Source organism: Diadema setosum, chromosome 22 (genome assembly GCF_964275005.1).
Source record: "Diadema setosum chromosome 22, eeDiaSeto1, whole genome shotgun sequence".
In the NCBI taxonomy this organism is placed as follows: Eukaryota; Metazoa; Echinodermata; class Echinoidea; order Diadematoida; family Diadematidae; genus Diadema; species Diadema setosum.
The window spans coordinates 11999540-12009846 of record NC_092706.1 but is presented as its reverse complement, the minus strand read 5'-3'; the positions used below and the strand labels follow the sequence as shown (position 1 = coordinate 12009846).

The following is a 10307-nucleotide window of genomic DNA, read 5'->3' as shown; positions in this document are numbered from 1 at the left end:
AAAGTGAATTATGCCAGAGTTAAAACTTTTAAAAGTAACCTGGTTTCTTCCTTTAATTTCATCAGTTTTGCTATCATGATAAAGTTGGAAAAGATGAGGGACAAAAATATAAGGTTTCCAGAACCACGAAGTGTAGACAAGAAGCTGATATCTTGTAGGCAAACTGGATTCTTGGTACCAGAAGAATTGAATGTACAGAATTTATCTTAAGGGATTTTGACATCCAAGTTGTATATACTGTATACGTAAAATCAATGGTATGACTTGGTTGTTTCAACCATGAAATGAATATCCTACACATTAAAGGGTGTGTACAGTTCTGGTCGAGGTGAGGATTTAGCTTTGAACGTTTTGCAAGATATTCAGAAACCACTCTATGAGATTTCAAAGAGCATGCAGTTCTAAGTGGTATCAAAAGTTTATTCGATGAAAATCGGTTTTGAAATGGCTGAGATATCCAAAAACAAGGTGAAACAAAGAGATTCTAATAAAGTTGTGGCATGTCGCCTTCTATTATTAGCACTTTTTTGGATATCTCAGCCATTTGAAAACCAATTTTCATCAAATAAACATTGAATCCTTCTTAAAATTATATGCTCTTTCATATTTCATAAGAGGCTTTTCATTATCTCACCTAGGAATGTTCAAAACATGAATCCCCACCTCAACCAGTACTGTACAGTCCCTTTAACTTTGAATATTATAACTTTGCTGTTACAAGATGAGATTTTTTTTTTTGAACACAAACTTTTCACTCACTGACAACTGCTTCAGATTTTGGACTCTTCTCATACTCCTGTATTTACTTCTCACTAAAGGAGAAAAGGAGAATACTGTATTTGATAGAATACACATGACACACACTGAAATGTACACAAGCAAAATACAAAACTGTACAGTGTACCTTGTATACTGCATACAAAGTCTGAGCGAAAGCATTGATCATGAGTGGTTCAAAGTCACTTATGCAGATTAACTCGAAAAGATGCCTTCTAGTTATGTTACCTTGCAATTACTTGATATCACCATGACCATTTTTTATTTATTTATTATTTTTTTTAAGCATCTGTTGATATACTTCTGGATTAACAAGTGTAGATATGACAGCTGTAGACATATATGTCTTACTTTGGCGAGTTTGTGAAATTTTGTGTTCATTTGTAAAATCAGCACTATTACTTGAAAAAGGGTTCAAGTCTCAAGGTAGAGAGTTAGTACCAAGATATTTATGGTGCAGCTTTTCCAGACCATGCATGCTCAAAATCATTCAGGATTTTTGAAATATGCATACTGTAGACACTCCAATGGAAGAGAAGAATTTAAGTAAAGCTATTTCATGGGCAAATACAACTTGATCTTTTGTATGTATTGCATTCTGTGTACATCAAACCCTTCATATCAAGTACCGCACTGAGGACATGTATTTTTTCAATCTTTCTCTATAATACCCAAGGTCTTTCTTAAAGTCAAAAAATGAATTCCACCCAATGCATGCAATTTTTGAAAGCTGCCAGGATTTTACAAATGTTATTTTACAAAATATGTGCATATGGTATCAATTTCATATTTGTGTGATATTAACATTTTGATGTGAATTGTTGATAAAATTGTCAAGAGAGAAAATCCCTATTAAAATATAGATTCAGTAAACATGTTCTGTGTTTTTGTTGTTGTCATTGTTCTGTTGGATTCCAATACAGCAGGTTTAGGAAAAGAAAAGGTCCAAGTAACCATTATCCAACTACACACTCTAAACATACTCAAGAGGCCGACACCCAACTTTGTAAGAAAACAATGTATAGTACTTTGCAATGGCTCGTGGCTGGAAAACTCACTCGCATGCAGATGGACATTCAAACTATTTAAAGGGACATTCCACACGATTTTCATAATTTCACATCATGTAGTACATAAATTGACAACTTCTTGTATAGATTTGTGGAATTCATTGTGGTTCTTGATTAGAGAAACAATACTTTGAAAAACCTTAAACAAATTACACTGAACAAGGATGATGACATAGGAGGTTCACATATTTCAGAAATGTAGCAGTGTTATTCCATTACAATACTGCTTGCTTACGAGTTCACCTGTGTATAATCTATGCATGCCTTTTTCTTTTGTTCTGCTTCCTTGAGCCCCAACTCATGCATACTTATGGTGACTCTGCCATGTCATCATCCTTGTTCATTGCAATTTGTTCTAAATTTTGAAAATATTCTTATACTTCATCCCAGTTATCATAAATTCTGAAACTTTTTCCTCAGTATAACTAATTAATAGTTGTTCAAATGCAAAAATCTGAAAATCATCCGGAGGTCTCCTTTAACAAAGCCAAGTGAAAAACCACTTAGAAATAAATTGGAAGTCCTTGTTTGTGCATACCAATTGTTCCATTTTAATTGATATCATTTTGGTAAAGTTTTCCATATCATGACCGCAGCATGAGATTCAACCAACATTAAATATCAATTTGAAAACTAAAACACTGTACAAGAAACAATCAAACTTCATGAACTGGTGAAATGCAGATGGATATTTCAAGTGCAGAGATTAAGCATGACACCAACAACACTACATGAAAAAAAAAAATTCATAATTATCTCCTAGTACGGTGTACAATGTATTTCACTTTTGAGTTTCTGAATAGTTTGGTATGTCTATAAAAAAAAAAATTGTATTGAAAAACTATTTACAATGTATAATATATATTACATATATAAAATACATATATATATACATTTTTTTTTTTTTCAATCTAGCAATCATCAAAAACCTACGGTTGTAGCACCTGATCCATTAAAAAAAAAATCCCTCATTGGAAATCAAGAATTTTTGTGCCATTGTGTCTTGACAAGGTTAAGAAAGAGCAATTTGATCTAAAATCTTAAAACAGCATTATTGTTTTAAACAATGGACTACATTAGAACTTATACTTGAGACATATTACTCTCATACCAACTGTCATCTCAAAAAATGAATATGTATTCTGTTGTAAAACATTAAAAAGATGCTTAGCATCATGCTCTCACTAATACATAAGGTAAAACTCTATATTTCACTTTTTTCTACTTTTCCTTTTATGAGTGTGTCATGTTTCATCTGCCTCCTGCTCCTGTTTTAACTTATTCCTGAGATGTTCATTGATGGTTGCGAAAGGATTTGCTTTGAATGCGGAGTGTTTAAGGACTTCTTGGAACCGGGCTGTCTCTTCCATCCTGAGCAGGAGGAGAAAATGCTGACATTTTACTTCTCAGACTGTACTATCAATTCATAGACGTGACATGGTCAAAACAGGAAACATTTCTGCAAAATAGATTCTCATTCATAGGTTAGCCATTTCCTCTATGCAACTCAAATACTGAAGTAACAATTTGGCCTGTAACCTTGCAGATTAAAACATACTACAGTTAAGCATCCTAGTGACATAAATGCACCTGTATGTAGGTAATGCAGTCTTCAGAAAATTTTATAATTTTCAATTTTTGCTGAATGTTTTTTCTTTTTTTAAATATAAACTAGACTATTGAAATTAGACATTTTGAACTGAACTAGATATTTGGAAGAGCCTACTCCAGTTGACACAACAGACTCTATCAGAATAAAATGATGTTGCTGGCGGTGATGACTTATGACAGTACACATTGTAGTACAAATGTAGTACCTGCATGGCCCTCCTTATATTTCTGTTTTGTTAACACTTAACTTTCAAGAACACCACAGTGCAAGTACAACATGACAGGGAGAGAAGACATACAAGGGGAAAAAAAGGAACACTAATGAAATAAACTATAGCTGCGAATCAAAGTGTATGCAAAAAAAAAAAAAAAAAAAAAATCATTGTTATTCATATGACTTACATGAGCTTTTGTTTGTCTTTCACTTTCAGCGTAGCCCTTGGTTTCTTCTGAGGTTGGTTATCTCTGAAAAAGTAAACATGAAAGGCATGATTTGAAAATCCTATCATAATAAATGTTTTATAGGCAAGTAGGATGGTTTTGAGGAGATGCTGCCTTCATAAATTTCTGTTGCACATCCAATTTAATAGCTGTTCACTTTCGCCTTCACCAAATCTAATTTGTTGCCAAAATTCTGGAATCTTCTGGAGTGAGGCAGTCATGCTAACTCTCTATTTCTCTTTTGCACACACACAAACATACACACATGATGGTCATCCACAAGTTTCTCTTGATATCACACCAGGGAACTTGCTTGATCGAATTTCACATTTCACTCCAGTCTACCATCCTGAAGCAACACCAATTCCATCCTCTTGTCAGCTGAAGAAACCCGGAAGTGGCACTAGAAAGTTGCGCTGAAGGCCTTTTTTTCTTCTCTTGCTTGTTAGCTGATGAACCCTGGAAGTGGCACCAGAAATATAAACTGCCCCCCACGACACATCTAAAAACACAGTGCCAGTCGTGTTTCTGCTCACTTTCTTTTCTTCCCACCCTGAAACAGACTACACATACTATACAGACAGACAGGCAGACAGACACATTCATACACTGTTCAGCCACATCAGTTTTCTTGGGATATCACAGAAGGGACCTCCTTACTTGATCATATGTATGCATTCTCAACTTTATAAATTTGCTTCTAAGTCAGCATGGTGAATTAAAGTATGAAAAAAAAAATTGTGTAATTCCATCCTTGATGTAAGGACCATGCATGTTTGTACTGAGCATCATGTCTAATGCTTACTTTGACTGCACTCTCTGCTGGGTGTAGTCTGGCCCTATCCTCAGGATCTCTGACAGTTCTGGAAGAGCGTCTTGCAAAGGGTGTAAGTCCCCGACCACAGGTGCGCCAGCCCGGCGCTTCGCGTCCTTCTCTCTTCGCTGGGCGGTCTTTATTGTGTCAATCTCTGCAGGGAGTAAAGCAAATGATCTCAGCATGTCTAAAATGCAAATCAAACATACACAACCATCTTCAAATGGAAATAGTTGTATAATCTCTCCTACCCACTTGACATATGAATACATGTACATGCATATAAATGACTCCACAAAAGGAATTCACTTACATTTCATGCACAATTACTGTTAAAGGGACTGTACAGTACTGGTTGAGGTGGGGATTCATGTTTTGAACATTCCTAAGTGAGATAATGAGAAACCTCTTATGAAATATGAAAGAGAATGTAATTTTAAAAAGGATTCAACATCTGTTTGATGAAAATTGGTTTTTAAATGGCTGAGATATCCAAAAAAGTGATACATAGTATAAGGTGACAGGCCACGCCTTTTAGGACCTCTTTGTTTCACCTTGGTTTTGAATGTCTCAGCCATTTCAAAACCGATTTTCGTCAAATAAACTTTTGTTACCCCTTAGAATTGCATGCTCTCTGACATCTCATAGAGTGGTTTCTGAATACATGTATCTCGCAAAATGTTAAAAGCTAAATCCTTACCTCAACCAGAACTGTACATACCCTTTAAGCCTATTGTTATAAAATCCAGCAACTATATATGGCTGAAGTTACAGATAGTTGTAGATAGATTTCAAAATAGCCTTTGAAATGGCTAGTTAATATTAATACAGGTACAGAAAGCTCAACCATACCCATTCACTACAAAGAGATACATGCCCATATAATATCTAGATAGATAGATAAAGAGAGAGAGATATACATAGAAAATCAGATCAATATTTTTACAACATGAAAACCTGTGCCATGAATAAGATACCCATACATCTGGAGATGCATGATATAACTGTACTAGGAGAAAATTGGGATTCCTAGCACTCACTTTCCAGCCATCTGTCATGTCTCACTTTCCTCTTTTCTACCTTGGTCATCTGTTTGCCTGACTTAATACTCTTTTTGGAGACAAATGTCATACGATCCTCATCGTCATCATGCTGACCAAAGTTCCCTCGGAGGGTGTATGGCTCATCATGAGAGTCATTGAAAAGTCCCTTGGTAGCAAACAACACAGCCGGTTGAAGTGACCCCTGCATCAAAATGAATGGAAAGAGCTGAATGGCATTCATTGAAGTTTTAATACTGTAAATGGCTACACTTTCAATACCGGTATATCATCTGCTTGTTGATAAAGCATGCAGAAAACCACATTGCTTATATTACTAGCTTCAGTTTGTCCACATTTCACAACACTAACAGTAAAAGTCACATCTTTACCCAAAACTTACCCTCTATATTAACTAATTTATGCTCTGATAGCACTTCTGATTTGTCTTTCCTAGGGTGTGTTTATCAACAAAAAGTCGTTTTGAAACGCATTATATAAATTTGTAACTCAGACCTGCCCACGCGGCCCACCCACTCCAACCACTGCCAACTACACATCTCCGCTCCTCGGGTCCAACTGCGCAGTGACAAGGCCTGCCTCCCAATCGACTAATGACAGAGTTGATCATGTTAATATAAAGTGCAACAACTCGAGAAATGCAATCCGACGTGACAGGCATGTTTTGATAGTGGTCAAGCAAGTGGGTATTGAAAAATGTTTCAAACATGGAAAAGTTAATAAATGCAGCCTTAGAACAATACTAGTAATAGTATACTGCACTCTTGACCGAAAGATCGGTCTGTATCTGTCCGTCGGGGAATGTTCCGCGGAGACTGCGTCTGGCTTCACGGATCCCCTCCGTATGCAGACCGAAGTCAATGATTGCGGCTCCTGTGTGGAGCAGTCGCGCACAGATCAAACGTTACGATAAACCAAATTTCAGACAGCTTTTTTACATTCAAACAAGTTTGACATGACATGACACATTATGCAGCAATATTTGGGATAAATTTCTCAATTGTGCAATCGAAATACTCACATAAACTCGGTTATAACGCAGAAATTTTATCGATATCGCAACATCGCCGTTCGCAAGCTGTAAGTCGCCATTTTAAATCTGTAAGCCAATCACATACGAGGTACGTGTTTTAGTAAAACAAACACGTAGAAACTACCTCGCATGTGATTGGCTAATAGATTCATAGTGTATGTTTCTGGAGTTTGAACGTGACGACGCGACAGGCTGTGTTTTTCGTTGAAAATTCTACTAAAATGTTGGATTATTCATTAATCTGGTGAGTGTAATGTATTCTTAAAAGGCTAATTTCACTATACAAGCTTAAATTTGCCGACCTAGGGCCGTGAATTAGATGCAATCGAGAAGGGTGAGGTACCTCACCCAATTTTCCATAGAGACAGTGGTTAAGAACATCCACACAGCAATGGGTACTGCAAGCTTCCGTCTGTCTACGGAGGACAGCGTTAATGGCAAAATATAAAGAGTCCTCCGGACAGATGGATCTTTCTGTCTAACTGCACTCCTGCTAAAACTAGATCTACGCCTAGTCGAACTAAAGACACATGTTAAATAATACCAGCTCTGCTCTTCAATTAATGAAATCTGGTCACTCACTTTTGAGTCCAACACACAGCCTCCCACAGGAGCAACCAGGACTGATGAAGCACTGCTTTACCTGGGGTTTTCTCTTTTTCTGCCTACTGACTGCCTTACAGAATGAAAATGAAATTAAATGATTGTGAAAATCGTGCATGTACTGACACACATTCAAAGAAAACAAATATTTGTAGACTCTATAGCCAGAGAGTTGTCAACGGCTGGAATAAGCTACCACAAACCGCCATTGACGCCCCCACACTCCTAAGCTTCAAAAGACAATTAACACAACTGGGTTTTTAAATGGGTCCTATGGGACCCCCTTATTAACCCCGCCACACCACATTATCTGCAGAAATGTACTACCATGACTGACCATAACAGCGAGGTGTGGCCTTCAAGGTAAATTCAAGGTAAATATGCAGCATTCAGCCTCAGGACTAGCATCATGCCCATGCCCATGCCATGGCCCATGTGCCATGCCATCACCCATCGATGGCCATATCCATGGGCATGGCCATCAATGACATCCGCGCGCTGGCGCTTCCTACTAATCCTACGCATAACGTCCTCGCTTTGATCCAATGTATTGCTGACTTACCGTATCCATACTGTCTGCATGATGATGTCCAGTGGCGAGTTCCTCAGTTCTCACGGCCGGCGGGTGAAGTTTCTTTCTCTGTCGCTTAATTTTACCCATATTCCAGCGATGCCCCACTCACTCTCGCGCACTTGTTCCGAGTCTATGTGTACCACTACACTGCAATACGACACACGTGTCTAAGTCAGTATGCCGTTTGTAAACACACACATGCCTAGCCCACAGAACTGTGGCCTAGCCTTCCACTTGTTTTGCTGCAAATTGTCAAAAGATGGCGCTCTTCTACTGCGAGAAATCTCACGAGCTTGCTTCTTTTTATTTTGTCTGCTACCGAAGACAGAACACCCACATGTATACCTGGGCAATCTCTTTTGTGTCTTTCCTCGTGTGTTACTTTACTTGGCTTTACTTTGCTTTGCTTTGCTTTGCTAGGCTTTACTCTACTTTACTTTACTTTACTTCACTTTACCTTACTTTACTTTACTTTACTTTACTTGGTTTTCATTTACTTTACTTTACTTTCCTTTACTTTACTTAATCTACTTTACTCACTTTACTTTAATTCCACCAGGGAGGTGAGAAAAACATCACCTAGCTCCCTGATTCCACGATGATATAGGAAAATGCCTGTCCATATTGATCAAAACTTGTTATTGTATACGTAGGCCTATATAAATCATACTGAATGAGCCTACATTATCTGCTGGCAGAGCATCTGCAGGTAAAACAGCATTATTGCAGGATTGTAATGGATTATCTACTGCTTAATTATTTAGTAGTGTAACGTAGAATATTCTCCGAAATATTTGAATCGCATGAATACCCATTTCTCTAATGAGTTGTACACTTTTTTCAACATGGTATGATACTGTATGAAAAAAAAATAGATCACCAACGTATGAAATTCCACAATATTAATCTTGCTAACATAGATTCATAAACATGCATATGCAATTTGGACACTTCCACTCATCAACATATCAAGGTGATGATTTGATATTGCTATGGAATGATATTAACTCATTTCTAAATGTAGTTTAAACATATATGTATATTTTCACTAACTTTGCTGTTGATGATGATACTTTATTTTTTTTCTTCTTTTTACAAGCCATTGTTTAATAATACATTGTATGTAGACCCTATACGTGTATACACAGACAAAGTTAGTATTGTTATTAACACAAAAGGCACACACCATGAGAGGTATATACTAGTAGGCCTACAGTACATTTTTTATGTCACACGCACGGTTCACACCGGTACCGGTACTTCGATTCCCTTTACGGAATAAGCCAGTTCGGAGTTAGCTCATGGGCACATTGGTACGAATGACCTTTCTTTTTCTCAGTTGGTTAGGGGCACTTCACTCGTTTTCAGAGCGACATAATGCATAAGCTTTACGTAACAATTTATGGGATTCATCAATCATAAAATGGATGAAACAAACCCGCCCATTCCAGTAGCTACGTATGTAAAAGATCTTGGAGTAAATTATGACAAGAAGTTAGATTTTACTCATCATGTGGATACAATTTGTACTGCAGCGAATCGTAGGATTGGAATTATCAATCGTACATTTTCTACTTTTAATGAGAAAGGATTTATTCAACTGTACAAGTCTATTGTTAGACCGACATTAGAATATTGTTCATCAGTGTGGCATCCTCATTGGAAGAAGAATGATGTAAAAGTAGAGAATGTACAGCGTCGAGCTACTAGAATGATACGTCCACTCAGACCTTTGAGCTATGAAGCAAGACTTAAACACTTGAAATTGCCTTCATTGGCATATAGACGACATAGAGCCGATATGATACAGATTTTTAAGATTGTGAAGGAGATTGATGATATGAAGTCCTCAGATTTTTTTTGAGTTCTCAGTTGGAGGAAGGACGCGTGGTCATAAATTTAAGATACTGAAGAAACATGTAAAGTCCAAAGTGAGACAGTGCTCTTTCTCTCAAAGAGTTATTAGTGAGTGGAATAAGTTACCATCATTTGTAGTTGACAGCCCATCCGTGAATAGTTTCAAGTCTAACTTAGAGAGGTTCTGCCGGGTCAAGACAAGAACAAATACAACCCCGACGGGATATTTCTTTGTCCATGTTATACTGCACAGCGCCTAACAAAAAGTTATTAATGTCATGTAATGACGACACCAAGGAGCAAATAAGTTAAGTCTAACTTTACGCCCACATCCAAGGTATGTTATCCAAGGTATGTAATCCCGTTCAAAACAAAGAATAAACTTGCGTAGACCAGATGAGCAGAATGATCTGTCAATTCACACTTGAGAAAGCATCCATTTCATTATTTTGCATTGGATGTATTG

At 37.1% G+C, this 10307-nt stretch overlaps 1 protein-coding gene across 2 annotated transcripts; it reads right to left on the bottom strand.

The window, feature by feature from the left end:
- Positions 1 to 2384: 2384 nt before the first annotated feature.
- Positions 2385 to 8120, bottom strand: LOC140245123 (ribosome biogenesis protein SLX9 homolog). Of its 2 annotated transcripts, none has more exons than XM_072324722.1 (5): positions 7973 to 8120; positions 5754 to 5958; positions 4705 to 4867; positions 3861 to 3923; positions 2385 to 3218 (listed from the first exon to the last, which is right to left on the bottom strand). In XM_072324722.1, the coding sequence occupies exons 1-5, from the start codon at positions 8069 to 8071 to the stop codon at positions 3092 to 3094; spliced, it is 657 nt and encodes a 218-aa protein (XP_072180823.1). In that variant the 5' UTR covers positions 8072 to 8120; the 3' UTR covers positions 2385 to 3091. The 2 variants fall into 2 exon arrangements, with proteins under 2 accessions (XP_072180823.1, XP_072180824.1); XM_072324723.1 differs by lacking the exon at positions 7973 to 8120 and adding an exon at positions 7748 to 7932.
- Positions 8121 to 10307: the final 2187 nt, after the last annotated feature.

Coding starts and splice junctions, on each gene's coding strand:
- LOC140245123 (XM_072324722.1), bottom strand. CDS start 8,071: ATGGGTAAAATTAAGCGACAGAGAAAGAAACTTCACCCGCCGGCCGTG. Junction 5,959..7,972: donor ATGCAGACAGTATGGATACG/GTAAGTCAGCAA, acceptor ATTTTGATGCAG/GGGTCACTTCAACCGGCTGT. Junction 3,924..4,704: donor CAGCAGAGAGTGCAGTCAAA/GTAAGCATTAGA, acceptor TTACTTTTTCAG/AGATAACCAACCTCAGAAGA.